At 43.7% G+C, this 17,557-nt stretch overlaps 1 protein-coding gene across 1 annotated transcript in view; it reads right to left on the bottom strand.

Moving 5' to 3' along the window:
* Positions 1-17,557, bottom strand: part of TTN (titin) — a 305,556-nt gene that overhangs the window by 71,351 nt on the left and 216,648 nt on the right. The window contains 61 exon segments of the mRNA XM_039913043.1: positions 51-332; positions 426-728; positions 1,519-1,821; positions 3,081-3,362; positions 3,460-3,610; positions 4,676-4,824; positions 4,907-5,221; positions 5,784-5,823; positions 5,825-5,889; positions 5,892-5,933; positions 5,936-5,962; positions 5,965-6,035; positions 6,037-6,076; positions 6,174-6,240; positions 6,242-6,312; positions 6,315-6,382; positions 6,384-6,429; positions 6,432-6,464; positions 7,306-7,410; positions 7,413-7,469; positions 7,472-7,620; positions 8,153-8,272; positions 8,274-8,444; positions 8,533-8,601; positions 8,603-8,634; positions 8,636-8,687; positions 8,785-8,810; positions 8,857-8,873; positions 8,914-8,947; positions 8,949-9,048; positions 9,207-9,210; positions 9,645-9,681; positions 9,683-9,738; positions 9,741-9,950; positions 10,636-10,732; positions 10,734-10,910; positions 10,912-10,976; positions 10,979-11,015; positions 11,017-11,066; positions 11,531-11,541; positions 11,701-11,737; positions 11,740-11,788; positions 11,790-11,847; positions 11,849-11,888; positions 11,977-12,000; positions 12,003-12,162; positions 12,164-12,187; positions 12,189-12,286; positions 12,395-12,694; positions 12,990-13,313; positions 13,403-13,429; positions 13,432-13,474; positions 13,476-13,502; positions 13,504-13,589; positions 13,592-13,657; positions 14,519-14,649; positions 14,651-14,813; positions 15,203-15,502; positions 15,929-16,231; positions 16,707-17,069; positions 17,193-17,495. Of these exon segments, the coding sequence (XP_039768977.1) occupies positions 51-332; positions 426-728; positions 1,519-1,821; positions 3,081-3,362; positions 3,460-3,610; positions 4,676-4,824; positions 4,907-5,221; positions 5,784-5,823; positions 5,825-5,889; positions 5,892-5,933; positions 5,936-5,962; positions 5,965-6,035; positions 6,037-6,076; positions 6,174-6,240; positions 6,242-6,312; positions 6,315-6,382; positions 6,384-6,429; positions 6,432-6,464; positions 7,306-7,410; positions 7,413-7,469; positions 7,472-7,620; positions 8,153-8,272; positions 8,274-8,444; positions 8,533-8,601; positions 8,603-8,634; positions 8,636-8,687; positions 8,785-8,810; positions 8,857-8,873; positions 8,914-8,947; positions 8,949-9,048; positions 9,207-9,210; positions 9,645-9,681; positions 9,683-9,738; positions 9,741-9,950; positions 10,636-10,732; positions 10,734-10,910; positions 10,912-10,976; positions 10,979-11,015; positions 11,017-11,066; positions 11,531-11,541; positions 11,701-11,737; positions 11,740-11,788; positions 11,790-11,847; positions 11,849-11,888; positions 11,977-12,000; positions 12,003-12,162; positions 12,164-12,187; positions 12,189-12,286; positions 12,395-12,694; positions 12,990-13,313; positions 13,403-13,429; positions 13,432-13,474; positions 13,476-13,502; positions 13,504-13,589; positions 13,592-13,657; positions 14,519-14,649; positions 14,651-14,813; positions 15,203-15,502; positions 15,929-16,231; positions 16,707-17,069; positions 17,193-17,495 (6,957 nt within the window).

A 17,557-nucleotide genomic window follows, 5' to 3' on the forward strand; every position in this document is an offset into this window, starting at 1 on the left:
ATTTGAATGAGCAGGATGGCTCATTTCAACTCTTATTTAAAGACACTTACCAACCACGGCAACTTGGCAGACACCCTTCCTAGATCCTGTACTATTTTCCACCACTACACAATATTTGCCAGAGTCTCCACGTTTGGCTTTGACTTTTGTAAGAGACAGCGTTGTTGGAGTGGTTTTAATTTCTGTACGATCGTCCTCCGACACCTCGGTGTCATCTTTCGACCAAGTAACCTTGGGTTTGGGTTTGCCTGAGTAACGGCCGGTTAGGGCAAAAGCTTCACCAACTCGGACTATAAGCTTATCCCTGAAGTCCAGTTCCAGCGTTGGAGGAGCTAAATACATAATTTTAAGAGTCAGATTTATGAACAGATGGCAGAGTACTGGCAAATGTCAAATGATACAAGAAAACAACATGAGACCCGTACCGAGTTCATCCTTGCAGGTGATTGGTTTGGTGCAAAACGAGGGCTTGCCTTGCCCGACGATATTGACTGCGCTTACACGGAACTCGTAAGTATCTCCTTCCTTCAAGTCTTTCACGGTGTATTTTCTACTAAGCAAGTTATCCTTTGTAACTTTGTGGAACTTATCACTTCCGATCAGACGGCTTTCTAGTACGTAGTTAATGATTTCTGATCCTCCATCATACTTAGGTGGGTTCCAGGTCAAAGAAACAGAGCTTTTGGTAACTTCTTTGACTTCCAGATCTTCTGGACGCTCAGGAACAGCTGTGAATGAAGGCAGGGAATGAAATATTGAAAACAGTTTTTGGTCAGCACTGTGGTAATGTCCTGTAGACATCTTCTAGAGGACTCTATTTGAATAGTAGATTGTTTGCTCTTTTGCAATAATAAAGAATAATTATCACTTGTTAAGTGCTTACTATCAGCTCGAGTAGAAACAATATATTCAGATTGGACGCAATCCCTGACTCATATGGGGTTTCCATGCCGAGGGGAAGATCAGATATAATAAGAATGTTGATATTTGCTAAGCACTTACTATATGCCAAGCACTGTTTTAAACGCCAGGGTACATACAGGGTAGTCAGGTTGTACCACATTAGGCTCTTAATCCCCATTTTACAGATGAGGTAACTGAGGCACGAGAAGTGAAGTGACTTGCCCCAAGTCACACAGCTGACAGGTGGCGGAGCCAGGATTAGAACCCATGACCTCTGACTCCTAAACCCATGCTCTTTCCACTGAGCCACACTGCTTCTCCGATATTTAACCTCCATTGTGCAGATGAGGAAACTGAGGTACAGAGAAGTTAAATGACTTGCCCAAGGTCAAACAGCAGGTAAATGGTGGAGCTGGGATTAGATGTTGGGTCTCCTGCAGCTCAGTCCATTAGTCCACAATAAGAAAATTACCAATAATCGAGTCTAGCAAAATATTTTATTGGGACCAAATGAAGGAAGAAAGGCAGGCAAAATCAAAATTGATTTTATGTACTCAAAAGGTTTTTCAGAAACATAAAGAATGAGTAAAGATCCATCGAACCAAGTATACTCACTTATTGGATCTCTGATGACGATCTCATTCTCAGTCTCGACGAATGGGCCCATGCCAATGCTGTTTTCAGCTGCAATGCGGAAAAAGTATGCTTTGCCTTGTATCAGTCCCTGGACTGTAGCATTCTGCCTTGTGACTGTGTACGATACTGGTGTCCATGCCTTTCGGTCGGCTTCACGCTTTTCGATGACGTAATTAGTGATAGGAGACCCACCATCATCTTCTGGAGAAAACCACGTCAGCTTGCAGGAGTCGTTAGTTAGGTTGTCCGCAAGGAAGGGAATACCAACAGGACCAGGTACATCTGGGAGTGAAAGGAAAAGAACAACTTAACTCCTGTAAAGGACTTTGGAATTGACTCTGCCTGCCCAGTACTAGGTAGTCCCTGGTCTCAGACAAAGAAAATTAAAGCCGTAATTAAAAAAAAAAAATGACAGGAATTCAAATGGAACCTCCAAATTGAACTTTTTATGAATGATATCAAATGACTGAGAGGGAGGTCAGAGAGAAAAAATGGCTCTGATATTATAATAATTATAGTATTAAACTCTTACTATGTTCATTCATTCACTCAATAGTATTTATTGAGCACTTACGATGTGCAGAGCACTGTACTAAGTGCTTGAACGTACAATTTGGCAACAGATAGACAATCCCTGCCCAGTGACAGGCTCGCAGTTTCTGTACTAAGCACTGGGGTGGATAAAAGCCAATCAGGTTGGACACAAACCCTGATCCCTGCAGGGCTCACAGTCTCAATCCCCATTTTAAAGATGAGGTAACAGGCACAGAGAAGTAAAGTAACTTGCCCAAGGTCACAGAGCAGACAAGGGGCAGATCCGGGATAGAACCCATGACCTTCTGACTCCCAGGCCTGTGCTCTATCCACTTTTATATGGATGATCCAAATCCACTGGCATTTCAGTAGCCTCTTCTGAAGGATTGTCAACTACAGTTATGGTATTGTCACTCATTTTCAGTTTGGTTCTACACACGTTAATCCTTTCTGGAACTTTACAGCAATTTTTACTACCATACTACAAACCAATCTACACACTTTACTCCTTTAATGCCAACCTACTTTCTGTACCTCAATCTCATCTATCTTGCCACCATCCTCTTTCCTCTGGCCTGGAACTCTCTCCCACTTCATATGACAGTCCAACACTCTCCCCACCTTAAAATCCCTCATCCTCCAAAAGGCCTTCCCTGACTAAGCTTTCATTTCCCCTATCCACTCTTCCCTCTGTTTTGGAAATGTGCTTGGCTGTGTTCCCCTTAAGAGCTTCAACAGTCACCCTTTCCCCAGGGCACTTATGTATATATCTATACTCTACTATTTCCCCTATCTGTAATTTTAAAAATGTCTTTCTCCTCCTGAGTTCTTTAGGGTCAGGGATCATGTCTCCCAACTCTATTTCATTGCTCGCTCCCAAGCTCTTACACTGCACACAGTAAGTACTCAAATACCATTGATGGACTGATACATGTCAGGGGTAATCTTAAAATATTTAACTGTTTCAGGAAAACATTATGGAATGAATACATCTGGGGTTCATTTACCTAATACGTCCACAATTATTGTCTTCTTCCTTTCTCCCCCTGCATTTTTAGCAAGAAGAGTATAGACTCCTTGATGACTTCTCTTGCAGTTCTTAATGACCATAGATGAACTGATCACTGTTTCTTCAATTTTGGCTTCTTCTGGTAGGGCTCTTTCATTCATGCTCCAAGTGACTGTTGGAGGTGGCTTTCCTGAAACATAAGCTATGATCCGGATCACTCCACCGGCATGGACCACAATTCTGTCCTTGACGCTGGCATCCAGATGAAGGTCAGGAGCAACTGAAAGAGTTAAAAAAAAACACCCCAAAACAATAAGTACCTTTCTCCACTTTCCATTAGAATGATAAAAATATTTTAAATGCACATGATTAATTACCAATTCTGTCCTTCATTTCAATTACTTCAGTAGCTTCTCCAGGTTCTCCAATGCCAGCAATGTTAACTGCTCTAACTCTAAATCTGTAGAATGCACCTTCTTTTAATTCTGGTATTACAAGTTTTGTTCCTCTCACTTCTTTATCTTTTGCCTGGAAAAAACCCAGCAGGGCATCAGACATGCCAGCATCATTATAATATTATAAGCAATCAAGAATTCAGTCATTCCCTATGGGACAGTTCACCAATGAGCTGGACTGCTCTAGTCTTAATTTGCAAAATCGCTTTTTCATTATGCAAAGAGCTTAAATTCTAAGAGGCTAAATGGTAATGGGATGGCTGGTTTAATGTTTTTGGAGTAATTTTTTATGGTATTTGTAAAGTGCTTACTATGTGTCAGGCACTGTACTAAGCACAGGGGTGGATACGAGCTAATCAGGTTGGGCACGGTCCATGTCCCACAAGAGGCTCACAGCCTTAATCCCCATTTTACAGATGAGGTAACTGAGGCGCAGAGAAATTAAGCGACATAGGGTCACACAGCACACAAGGGGCAGACCTGGGATTAGAACCCAGATCCTCTGATTCTATGCATTATTCTTCCTCAATTTCCCCTCGGTCCCATGGAAGGGGAGAATCAGTTGCACTAGGCTTGGGTGCCTTGACTCAATTAATTCTGGTGGAATGGTTGAGGCTGGTTTCTCACCCCAGCATAGTTAACAGTGGACAGTTTGTCTAGGCTCAGGTCAGGATGGAGATTCTGTTCTAAACAGAGTTCCACAGATCTCCACTGTGTCTAGGAGGGAGAGTTGCAGACTTGTGGAGTCGTTGGCAATATCAGACATGGGGAGAAAAAAATAGAAAGGTGAAGAGGACTGTCTTGCCCCAAATGGAGGTAAGCTAGTCTCTCTTTCCCCAGATCCCCAAGTGTGCCAGAGTACCCAAGGGGGCTCAGATGTAAAGCTAACAGGCATGGCTATTACTGCAGGAAGAGCCACTACCCTCATATGGCATTGTGTTTTGTCCTCAACTTCTAGGAAATAAATAATAATGCACCTAAATTTATTAAGCTCTTTGTCTTCTCTGAACTGTTTATCAATTTTGGTTACCTCTTTGGATACTACAACTAAAAACACTCTGACATTCTATAGTTAAAGTCGTGTTGTTTTGAGCTGTGGAGGCTGAGGGGCAAATCAAGCAAATGCTATCATAACTACCTTTTCCCATTCTTCCTTTCCTTCTTCTTTGTACTCGACGATGTACCCGGTTATTTTGGACCCACCATCCTTTACAGGGGGAGTCCATTCCAGATCCACAGTAGATTTTGTCCAGTCGGTAACTTTGGGGAAGGGAGGACCTGGTGGGGCTGGAGGACATTATACCATTATAGCAAGACGGCCCAATTTTTTCCCGTGGAAATAAAAAACAAGAAGAGACGCCAAACTCACCAATTGGATCTCTAGCCGTTACAGGGTCAGATGGAGGGCTGGCGGGGCCAACCCCAGCCGCGTTGATGGCGTAGACGCGGAACTGATAGTCGTAGCCCTCGATAAGGCCTGTCACTTTGTAAGAGACACCCAATGTCATAGCCTTGATAGGGTCCCGGTTGACTCTCTTCCATCTCTTTCCAGTGGTGTCCTTCATCTCCAGCCAGTAACCCGTCACAGGAGAGCCGCCATCATACTCTGGCTCTTCCCAGTTGACGGTCATGGAGTCCCGGGTCACGCTGCTCACCGTTGGTTTGTCCGGTGCCCCGGGAACAGCTGAAGAAAATAACAAAGCATGGCAGCAAAATATGGATGAAAAGAAATTTGCATTACACCTGGAACTCCTAATACAACCCAGCCTGCACACCTCACTCATCTAATGCTAGCCTTCTCACTGGACCTCGATCTCGTCTATCTTACCGGCTTCCTCTCACCCATGTCATGACTCTGGCCTGGATTACCCTCCCTCTCATATCCAACAGATAATTACTCTTCCCACCTTCAAAACCTTATTGCAGGCGCACCTCCTCCAAGAGGCCTTCCCTGATTAAGCCCTCTTTTCCTTTTCTTCAACTCCCTTCTGCCACACCCTGACTTGCTACCTTTATTCATCCCCCCGTCTCAACTTCACAGCACTTATTGGTATATCTGGAATATTTATTTATACGTCTGCCTCCCCCTTTAGACTGTAAGCTTTTTGTATAACGGGAATGTGTCTATTATATTGTTATATCATACTCTCCCAAGTGCTTATTACAGTGCTCTGCGCACAGTAACACTCAATAAATATACTGGCTGACTGGAAAATGTTGCTACAGATAAGGGTTGCTCTACTTACAGAAAAGATTTCTGGCTGTCTCGGGTTCACTGTCGAGGGGGTTCCCCGATGCCATATTTATTCTGTGCCATGATACGGAACACATATTCATGGCCTTCCAACAATTGGGTATTGTGTACATGCATTCTTTAGGTTCACTGGAGACGCGCACCATGTTTTTCGGTTGGCCTCTCGTTTTCAATAACATAGTTTGTAATCTTAAGATCCCCCATATCTTTAGGAGGAAGCCAAGATAAGGTCATTTGATCAGCTAATGGATTCGAATTGAGGTCCCACCGGAGGTCCTGGACGGCCTATTGCATTTTGAAAAAATAAAAAAAATGATTATCCAATTGTACTAAAGCCCAAGGCACATTTTAACATCATTTCCCCAACTCTTCTTTAGATTACCAAGAACATTCAGTCTCATCTCCTTGGAAGCAGTGCCCAGATGTGTTTCAGCATCAGGGTGGTACAAAGCCAGTGGTCACTTTTCGGGACTGTGGTATCACTAAGGTACAAGTATCATCAACCACTAGTTTGTTGATAGTTGGTCATAGAGAACTGGTGTTTTGTCATCGGGCTTCTTTGGTGGAGCTTTGAACCAGGTGAGTGAAGGAAGGGCACACCTTAACTTTGGCCACGATGCTAATATCTGTTCCTTCTCAACTCCATAATTCTTTAAGATAATGGATGGTGGACCTAGGTGACCAAAGAGAACAAGGGTCAGTGGGAAATACACAGATTCTTGAATTCCAGAAAGACACAAGAGACGCCGACACCAGGGATGATTTAATCCGGCTGTCTAAAACAATATGGGAATAGTCAAGCTTTTTAGCTATTTTCCTGCAATTAAAATGAATTGGATTCCTTCCACAGTCAAAGTGAGACTGGATATGATCCAGGCTCTGCATCTGGGTAGAAAGGCCGACTTAGCTGTGTACTACTAAAGAGTGACGTAAAAAGAAGACACTCATTGGTAATTCTGTCTTTTGCCCTTTAAAGAGTGATTGGATCACATAGGCAGTAGGTTGTCAGTGGCACTTGAGCAATTTCTAAGCCTTTGCCCTGTGCAAGCCACTCTGAAGGGGAGAATTTGAAAGTGAAGAAAGGATGACTCTCCCCATCTGTCTATGAAGGAATGAAGCTCACTACTTGGGTTAGGAGGAAAAACTGGAGTAACTAGAGTAGTATATATGTAATTATTATAATAACGAATAATTCATTCTCCCAACATTTCAACACATAGAAGTTCAGGGTAATTTTTTTTTTTTTGAGGAAAAAGAATCTTAAGCCAGAACTCGATCATTATTTGAGTGATTATGACTCCTCGTTCCTTAAAATTTTAGAGCGATGGATGAGTTCCTTAAACTGTGAATGAATTGAAGGACATAATGCTGTTTTCCTTGTAGTTTGTGAATGCTACCTCATCTATTCTCAAAGCATACATAGGAGAAATGGAAGGGTGACTATTGACAGAAGAAAGATGGAGAATGAGTTTCTAGCCTTTAGTGGATGAGGCCAACTCTTTCCCAGTACTTACATGTTTGATCTTTCACAATGACTGGGCCAACGCGTAGCTGAAGGTCTGCTGACCCCTGCTTCATTGACAGGCCTTTGACCCTAAATTCATATTCTCCTCCTCCTGTAGGTCCTCCACAGTAAACTTGGTTCTTCCACTCCGCCTTAGTGTGCATTGTTTCATGCCTCCTTGTTTCCAGTAGGATCCCAGGCAAGGCGTTCTACAATGTAATGTGTAACTGGGGCCCCGCGATCGTTCTTTGGAGGTTCCAAGTCAGACTGACAGTGTCCTTGGTGATGAAGACCAATCTTGAGCTTAATGGGTGGATCAGGAGAACTGTAAAGGTGCAAACAAAAGTATGTCAGGGGTAATAGTAATGCTGGTATTTGTAAAGCACTTACTATGTGCCAAGCACTGTTCTAAGCACTGGGTAGATACAAGGTAATCAGGTTGTCCCACGGAGGCTCACAGTCTTAATGCCCATTTTACAGACGAGGTAACTGAGGCAGAGAACTCACCCAAAGTCACATAGCTGATAAGTGGCGGAGCTGGGATTAGAACCGACAATCTCTGGCTCTCAAGCCCGTGCTCTTGCCACTAAGCCACACTGCTTCTCTTAAGCAGATAGATCCATAGCTCATCCTCAACCCACAGTACTTATGTAAATATATATATTAGAAATTTTATATATATATATAAAAATGTCTATCTCTCCCTCTAAACTCTAAGCTCATTGTGGGCAGGGAACCTGTTGGCTAACTCTGGTCAATTGCATTCTCCCAAGAGCTTAGTACAGTGCTCTGCACACAGTAAGTGCTCAATAAATACTACTGATTGGGGAGTAGAAAGATTCTATTCAGGCCAAAACTTACATATTGGATCTCTTGCTGTGGTCCGCTGAATTGTTTCTGCCGGAGCACCAACGCCAAAACGGTTTTCTGCGCGTACTCGGAAGAAATACTGTTGCTCAGCAATGAGATCAGGACCACAATGAAGTGCTTCACAGTTTTGGATTGACTTTGGTCCACGCTTTGCCATCGATGGTCTTTTTCTCTATGACGTAGCCTTGATTCTGTCTCCAACCGTCATCATCCGGGCATCTTCCAGGAAAGTTGCAGCTGCCCCTAGTAATGTCACTGACTTTCAGATCTTGGGGGGCCCTGGTGACAATCTGTTGAGGCAAAAACACAATTGTAAGAATCCTCCCTAAAGTAGCTAAGAAATGGTAGATATCATTCACTCAACCACTTTGGATTTTTCATTTTAGTCTTACCCATGACTTTAACTCTACAATGGGCGGTTTTCTGTCCAGCTTGTCTTTGCTGTAATACTATATCTTCCTGTGTGGCCTCCGAGTACATTCAGGAATAACAATTACTGAAGATTCCTTAGCTGTTTCAACTGCATGCACAAAAAAGAAATAGGAATGTAGGCATTTTATCCAAGAATACTGGCACAGAATTAGCATTCTACAAATTATTTGAAATTTCTCATCCTACCTGTGCATCTTCAGGAATATCGTTGAACTCCCTCCTACAAGAAAGAATAATCAGAATGTACATAATAAGATACTCCTTGAAACAGACCAGCTGGAGATTCAGTAATAAATTATCCTTCTACCTTAACTGCCTTCTTGGTTGCCATCAAATTCCCAAGATGTTTTTTGGAGTTGGGCGTCCCTTGATGACAGCTGGAATCCTAATTGTGAACCTGCACGGCACATCCAGGCTATCCTGGGCACCGATGTCGATGAAACTTCAGGTTCTCTGCAAGAATAGGGAGCACAATGAATATTCGTCCCTTTATTGAATGAGAAGAAGCTTGGCCTAGTGGAAAGAGCCCAGTCCTTGGAGTCAGAGGACTGGGTTCTAAACCTAGCTTTGCCATTTGTCTGCAGTGTGACCCTGGGCAATTCATTTAACTTCTCTGCACTTCAGTTACCACATCTGTAAAATGGGGGATTAAATTGAGAGCTAGGTGGGACATAGAATGTTTTCACCAGATTAGCTTGTATCTACCACAGTGCACTGTAAGGGGCCTGACACATAGTAAGCATCCTCTAGACTGTAAATTCGTTATGGTAGAGAATGTGTCTGTTTACTGTAACTCTCCCAAAGCCCTTAGTACAGTGCTCTGCACACTCTGAGCTCTCAATAAATGCGACTGAATGACAAATACCATCAAAAAGACCAAAAGAACTAACAAAAAAAGTTTGTTCATTTTTCAAGAGAGTCAGCAGGCTTGCCTGATGACCTCTTTAGGACCTTTCTATGCAATAGTCCCTATCAATTCATTCTTCATTTTGCCTGCAATACAAATTAATTAAGCAGTAAAGTACATGATGCATTTTAAACTGGTACCTTGAATATCAGTAGCAGGTATCTCTGCTGTGGTGCCTACTTGGTTCAGATTCTCCTGCATCATTCACAGCTTTCACGCGGAATCTGTATTTTGGAGTTCTTTCAAATTAGGTACCACACATTCACAGGTAGGCAGAAGTTTGTCTGGATTCACTCTCTTCCAGTCAGATGTACTTCTTCTTGCATTTCAACAATATATCCTTTTTATTGGGCTCCCACCATCCTTTTGCTGGAGTTTCCATGCTAGGGTTACTGATGACTTGGTTTTGTCTTTGACTTCTGGGGTTGATGGGGCTCCAGGTGGGTCTAATAATGAAACAACGAAGTGTGTTTAGAAGAGCTGTCTGAGATAATGTGTATAGTTTATGAAACAGTCATATAGTTAGTGATCGTTGTTTTAAAGACTTTAGAAAAGCATGACAATTACAAAAGAAGATATTATTTTGGGGAAAACACACATAAAAGAGTAGTAACAACACTAATTTATGGGGGATCAATCCTTTAATTTTATGTCCCTCAGCACTCTCCTGTGAACTCAGCTAACCATTTTGGGGTGGCAATGAGATTGACTCAGAGACTTTTACATTTTGGAAACCAGACTTCAGGTACACAAAGCATTTTACTTTTTCCTGACTTTTTCCATTTTCTGGAAGGATGAAACATGGATGCTTCCTCTTTAACCTTACCTGCCCTTGGTATAAAGCACAGAGGATCAGTGTCTAGACTCGGCATTCTCTGACCCATTGGCTGGCTGTATTTCTGTGGTACCCAATAAAGTGGCCCCTATTCTCCAGGTATCAAAGGGATGGAATAGGGAAAGAAATCCTGAGGGGAATGCTCCCTGGCATAACTGCATGAGGGAAGAGTTGTACCGACTTTAGGTGCCTTCTACGAACAACAAGCCTTTCCTTACCTAGAATTTAGCAAGTCTCTCCAACTGGCAATTCCCCCCCGCCCACAAGGATTTATTTAAAGTCCTTGGAAACTTAACATTTAGGATCTGATGCTTCAGTGGGATCTGATGGTTCACTAGGTGGACCGACTCCAGCTGCGTTTATGGCCATGGCTCTGAACTGGTATTGCACCCCCTTCGATTAACCGGGGGAACGTTGAACTCCAGACTTTGGTTCCAGTTTTCGTAATTGGGGCTCGGCTAACACGTGACCAATAGGAACCTCCCACCTCTCTCTTCTCCAGCCAATAGCCCGTGATGGGAGATCCGCCGTTGTCCAAAGGAGGAGTCCATGTCACCAGCATCGATGATTTTTGTCCGGTCTAGAATCTTTGGTTTTCCTGGAGGCCCAGGAGGGCGATATGGATCCTGAATCACCACTTGTCAGATTTGCATTCATCACTGGTTCCATACTTGTTCCACTGCTCTGACTCTGAACTCATATTGGCCATTCGGATAAGTTTCCAGATCTAAAAATGATTAAAAGGGAATGTGTCATTTTTTTTCCTGCACCCCTTCGCACCCATGGAAAATGAAATCCACAGACCTCAGCTGGGACAGTGCACTTGCCATCCCTGACCTAGAAAAAGAACTTAGCAATATATGGGAATTTGTGCCTGGGTAAGAATTCAGCAAGGGTGATGCTGCAACTATCACTTCACCCCAACTCCCACCATGTCTTGAGTATCTGTGGGGAATGTTAAAGAAAAGATTTCTATTTACCACACCTACAGAAGTGCCAAGCGAATAGCTGAGGTACCTCCTCAAAAAGTCTTTACTAAATGGCCACACGTGCAAAATTCTCTATGAAGCCATTTAATCACCATAATCGCATTGATAAAATGAAAAATATTTGTTTATACTAGTCTTGTCTCCCCCGCGCCCCAGACTGTAAGCTTGTTGTGGGAAGGGGGATGTTATTTTTATATTGCACTCTCCCAAGCACTTAGTATATAGGTCTGCCACAAAGTAAGCACTCAATAAATATGATTGAATGAAAGAATAAACCCTTTTTCTTGTTTTAGACTAATTCAAAATTATAGAGAAAAAAGACAGGTCGTTACTTTAATGAATGCTGGATGGTATTAAAAAAAAAAATCTTACCCCTATCGCCTCTCAACAGCAGTATTGGTGACTCCTACCATTCAGTTTTCTTTCTACTTGCATCCCGTTTGTCAATGACGTAGTGGGTTGATTTCACTGCCCCCCATTATCTTAGGGGCATCCCAGGTCAAGAAGCAAGATTCAGCTTAATGTCGACAACAGCGAGGTTCTTGGCGGGGAAGGACGGTCTATGGGAAAGGAATGCAAATATGCTTAGAACAAGATGACCCACAAGATAGTAGTTTTTCCTCCCACCAGGAGAAAGCCATGACTCACCGTAGACTTCAACGTGAACGTTGCGAACACAGTGCCAAGACGATTGGAGGCAGTAACCGTATAAGTGCCTTTGTCTTCCCGGACGGATTTTGGGATGCTCAGCTCGGTTTTAGCTTCACTTCTGGATACCTCCTCCTTGGTTATCTTAAGGGCATCGGTTGGTTTTTCAATCACTGTGTCGTTCTTGGGACCACTCGATCTTGGGCATTGGGAAGACCAGTCACATCTGCTGGAATGTTAACGGGCCTCCCCTGCCTTCACTTGATGGTATCTCCTCTCACGGTGAGCCGCAATTTAATAGTTGGAGGAACTGAAAGAAAGAATCAAGCCAAAAATGAAAGAAGGAAAGTGGTGAGAAACACTGCTTGGGGTGAGAACTGCAGGTGCTGAGCTCTGTGATTCTACGGAGCAGCTATACCTTCATCGTCCTGTATAACCACGTTGAGAGGCAGCGACGGTTCGCTTTCGCCAATTTCATTCACGGCCTTGACGCGGAATTCGTACATTTGGTGTTCGTCCAGGCCTTCTACGGGGAACGTTGTGGTTGGGCACAGTCTCTTGTTGACTCTTTCAAAATTGGGCTGGTCATGTCGTCTCTTTTCAATGATATATCCTTGAATCGGGCTGCCTCCATCACTGCGAGGAGCTTTCCAATCCAGAGTGATGGTTGACTTTGTCCTTTCTGTGTACGTGAGCCGCTCTGGGGATGTCGGAGGACCTAGTAATAATAATGATGATGATGGTATTTGGTATTTTGGAAGTCTTATTGTAGCAGAGACTAAAGTGTAGTTTCACTGCAGTAGCTGATCACTGAGAGAATCTGGCTCAGTATTTTACACATCATTTGAAAAATACCAAAATACCTAACCACAGGGTTTGATTTTCATCAGTTTGAGTTACTCTTCTGCTTCATTCAGTATTTGAACCAATGGAGGCAAAGCAAAGAGTTGGCAAGACAGAAACTAAGACTCTATTGCTTAACGCATATCTACCAACAAACAAACAAAAATTACCTAGCGGATCAACTGCAAGAATCGGTCCTATTTCGACAGGTGGACCACAGCCAAACTTGTTCTTGGCAACAACCCGGAACTTATATTCCTGGCCTTCCAGGAGTCCCGTGATGTCACACTTCGACCTTTCAGTTTCTATCGGCTGCCTCCACGTGTGCATTTTAGCATCTTTCCGTTCTATAATGAAGCCTGTGATTTCACTTCCTCCATCATCTGCTGGATCAGACCAGTTAAGCAGACACATCTTTCTGTTTGTCACGACAGGTTTCAGGTCAAGAACTGGGCCCGGGACATCTAAAAGAGAGAGCGCAGCGCATCAGAAACAAAAGAAAAACATCTACATAATGTCTCCAAATTGCAGAAATGTTTATTTGGCATTCCTTACCAAAACCTCTACCCGGCAAGCAGCGAATTTGATCCGCTGCTGTTGGTGGCAGTGTGATATATCTGCCGTGGTCTTTTCTCAAGGCATTCTTGATGACTAGCCTCAGATTTGGTGCCCACATCTTCTATAAACGACCCGCTCCTTGTCTAGCTCTCCTTCTTCCATCTTCCACACTCTGGTGGGAACTGGACGTCCGGTGACCACTGCTGGAATTTCAGAGTCTGCCCGGCCATGATCTGAATTCCACTCTTGACGGAGGCATCCAGTTCCACCATTGGGGGCTCTGTTGAAAATATCACAATATCGCATTAGCATCCAGAAGGGGATGGACTCTCCGGTTTATGTAATAATAGTAGCAATAATGATGGTATTTTTTAAGAGCTTACTATGTGCCAAGCACTTCTAAGCGCTGGGTTAGATACAAGGTAATAATAATGATAGCATTTGTTAAGCACTTACTATGTGCCAAACACTGTTCTAAGCACTGGGGTAGATACAGGTAATCAGGTTGTCCCACGTGGGGCTCACACTTTTAATCTCCATTTTGCAGATGAGGCAACTGAAGCACAGAGAAGTTAAGTGATTTGCCCAAGGTCACACAGCAGACAAATAGTGGAGCCAGGATTAGAACCCATGTCCTCTGTCTCCAAGCCCAGCCCTCCTTCCACTAAGCCACGCTGCTTCTATACTAATGATGGTATTTGTGAAGTGCTTTACTACGTGTCAAGCACTGTTCTAAGTGCTGGGGTAGATACATGGTAGGTACAAGGTTGTCCCACATGGGGCTCACAGTCTTTATCCCCACTTTACAGATGAGGTAACAACAGAGAAGTTAAGTGACTTGCCCAAAGTCACACAGCTGATAAGTGGCAGAGTCGGGATTAGAACTCACATCCTCTGACTCCCAAGCCTGGGCTCTTTCCACTACACCATCAGGTTGTTCCACGTGGGGCTCACAGTCTTAATCCCCATTTTATAGATGAGGGAATTGAGGCCCAGAGAAATTAAGTGACTTGCCCAAGGTCACACAGCAGAGAAGTGGCGGAGTCAGGATTAGAACCCATGACCGTGCTCTTTCCACTAGGCCACGCTGCTTCTGTACCCATAAGCAGAGCTGGTTTGGCCGTCCCGAATGGTCCATTACCTTGAGGTTCCGCCACTGTGACAGGCTCCGTTTCTCCAGGAGGGCCTTCTCCTGCTGCATTGACTGCACTCACACGCAGTTTGTAATCAGCTCCTTCTCGGATTTCTCTGACGGTGTACTGACGAGTTTTACCATCTCTCCGTGCAGCGGGACCACTCGTTCGTGCCAACCAACTGTTTGTCGACGAAATAGCCAATGATCTCCCCGCCGCCATTGTAAGCTGGGGGCTCCCATTCCAATTCGATTGTTGTTGTGCTCGTGTCAGCCACTCTTGGGATTGGAGGTCCAGGTGGCGCTGGAAAGAAAAAAATGGCTAACTCCAAATTCACTGGCAATTTTTCCCCTAATTAATTTCCCAGCTATTATTATTTGTCTATTAACAGAATACTTAATTTCCCAGCTCCCTAAGAAAATATCTGCTCAGCCAACTCTAGGATTGATGAACTTATTTACACCTTCCTTAGCAGAAATGTAGAAACGTCTGTTCGACTTGTTTATGTCAACCTCTGCAGCTGAAAACATTTTTATTTGCAAGCGTGTAAGCCCGTTGAGGGCAGGGAACGTGACAGTACAGTGCCCTACACTGAATGGGCACTCAATAAATAGTATTACTCCTGCTACAACTAATACTGCTACTGACGTTTGCTCCTTATTTGCTTTTCTCTCCCTACAAAAGCTACTTACAGATCGGATCCTGTGCGGTTTTGGGATCAGAAGGTGGGCTGAACTTCCCAGGGCCAGCTGCATTTTCAGCACATACTCTGAAGACGTAGGTGAGTCCTTCCAAAAGACCGTCCACTTTAGTTTTCAAAGAATTCACAAGGGTTCTGTTGACTCGAGACCAATGGGTGCTATTAACCTCACGCTTTTCAAGCCAGTAGCCCAATATTGGGCTTCCATTGTCCTTAGGTTCATTCCATTTAACCAGCATGCTGTTGCTGGTCACATCTTCCACTAAGGGCTTATCGGGGGCATCGGGTGGTTCTGTGGAACAAAAAACAAAACTCGGGAACTGCTCATCTCACAGAGAACATAAATCCTGAAATGGGAAAACTAATGCCTCTAGTGCCTGTCTACTTTTTGGGAGCCAGTTGGATGTAGGCAGGGAGCGTACCTACTGACTCAGTTGTACTATACTCTCTCAAGCTCTTAGAACAGTGCTCTGCACCCAGCAAGTGCTCAATAAATACCACTGCTGATGAAGTTGGGCTTTCTGGAATGAATATTAGTTTTCAGGCTACAAGGAGTCTTAGGTCCAGCCCTGCCGGCACTGGCAGACTGCGGCACTGACGTCCCCGGGTGGTCGGAGAGAGTTAAAGCATCCTCCAAAGTAGAGTGCCTAATCAGGGAGAGGCTTTGGGCACCAGATGTCTTGGACAGTCAATATTTAGCTATTAACAGAATACTTACCAAATGGATCTTTAGCTAAAAGCGGCTTGGAAACACACGGTGGCCCCGGTCCAAATCTGTTTTCAGCTTTCACACGGAACAGGTACTCCTTCCCTTCGATCAGCTTTGGCACAGAGTATTTGCAGTGCCTGAGGGTTGATGTGACAACAACCCAGTCTGTGTCTGATTTGGTTTTGTCCTTCTTTTCCAAAGTATAGTTGATGATTTCACTGCCACCATCATCTAGCGGTGGTTCCCATTTACAGATGACGGAATTCTTCCGCACATCTTCAAATACGAAGTTGATCGGAGGCCCAGGGGTATCTACGATTTAAAATGACAACAATTATTAACAGGATCTTGCATGGCCATGGGGGTCGAGGCGAATAAAGACATCCTCAGGGTACACTCTCTGATCTCCTTTGCTCTTGGCTTCCCTTTAATGTTGTCAAAGAACTGCAAGGGTTTTGGTGGAAGGAATTCTGTTTTTGGGAAGAATTCTAGACTGTAAACTCACTGTGGGCAGAGAACATTTCTACCAACTGTGTCATATTATACTATCCCAACTGCTTAGTATAGCATTCATCACACAGTGAGAACTCAATAAATATGACTGCTTGATTGAGATGAGTGGAACTGTGGGTTTTCTCACTTCTCCAACCACTTTTTGAGACTTTTTGCTTAGTGCTATAGTCCTCAAGGAGGATATGTTTGGTTCAAAGTCACCAATGATGCCAATCTACCTGAGCTTCGGTAGAGATATTGCTGAAACAGAGGTATAGGATCTTCTAATACCCACCTAACACACTGACTGCACAAGGAGCCTTGGCAACACCATGGTCATTTTCCACTTTAATCATGAACATGCCATGATCGGGCCGGATCGAGTCTCGAATATGTAGCTGGGATTCCCCTTGTTTACTGTTATCAATGCTCAAACGTTCTGGCAGAGAGAGGTGGAATGGTTCTTCTTCTTGGACTTCACCCTTTTTCTTCCTGACAACTGTTGGGGGTCTCTTCTTTATCTCTTCTGGTGTGATCACATTTTCATCCTTTAGCCAGGTAATAGTTGGGTAGGGAGACCCTGAAACTGTTGCTTCAAGTATGATCGCATCACCTCTCCTCACCTCAAGGCTAGTCCTCATGATGACCTTTGGAGCATCTGTAATGAGCGAGAAATAAGGATTGGTTTAGGTTAAAAAAAAAAAAAGCTCTCTGGGAGAATGATTTTCCCACTTTTTGGTTTTTAAATCTGAAAGTAGTGACCCAAATATACAAAACGTACCTATAGGATCCGCAGCTTTTGTTGGAGGAGTGACCCGAGAAGGCTCGCTTATACCCGCAGCATTTTCTGCCCTGGCCCGGAACTGATACTCCTTTCCTTCTTCGAGCCCTTTTACTGTGTAGGTTAAAATAGGGACCAAAAAGTCATTGCATCTCTTCCATTTGTCTTCGCCTTTAGCTATCTTTTCTATGATATAACCCATTATCTTGCTTCCTCCATCGTACAGAGGTGGTTTCCACGTAAGTGTCATTGATTTTGCTGTCGGATTATGGACCTCAAGATCAACGGGTGGATCCGGGGGCTCTATAGAATAAAATGAAGACATTAATATAGAGATAATTTATTTTTTCTAAAACAGTTTGGAA

This window comes from Ornithorhynchus anatinus, chromosome 9 (genome assembly GCF_004115215.2).
Source record: "Ornithorhynchus anatinus isolate Pmale09 chromosome 9, mOrnAna1.pri.v4, whole genome shotgun sequence".
Classification (NCBI taxonomy): domain Eukaryota; kingdom Metazoa; phylum Chordata; class Mammalia; order Monotremata; family Ornithorhynchidae; genus Ornithorhynchus; species Ornithorhynchus anatinus.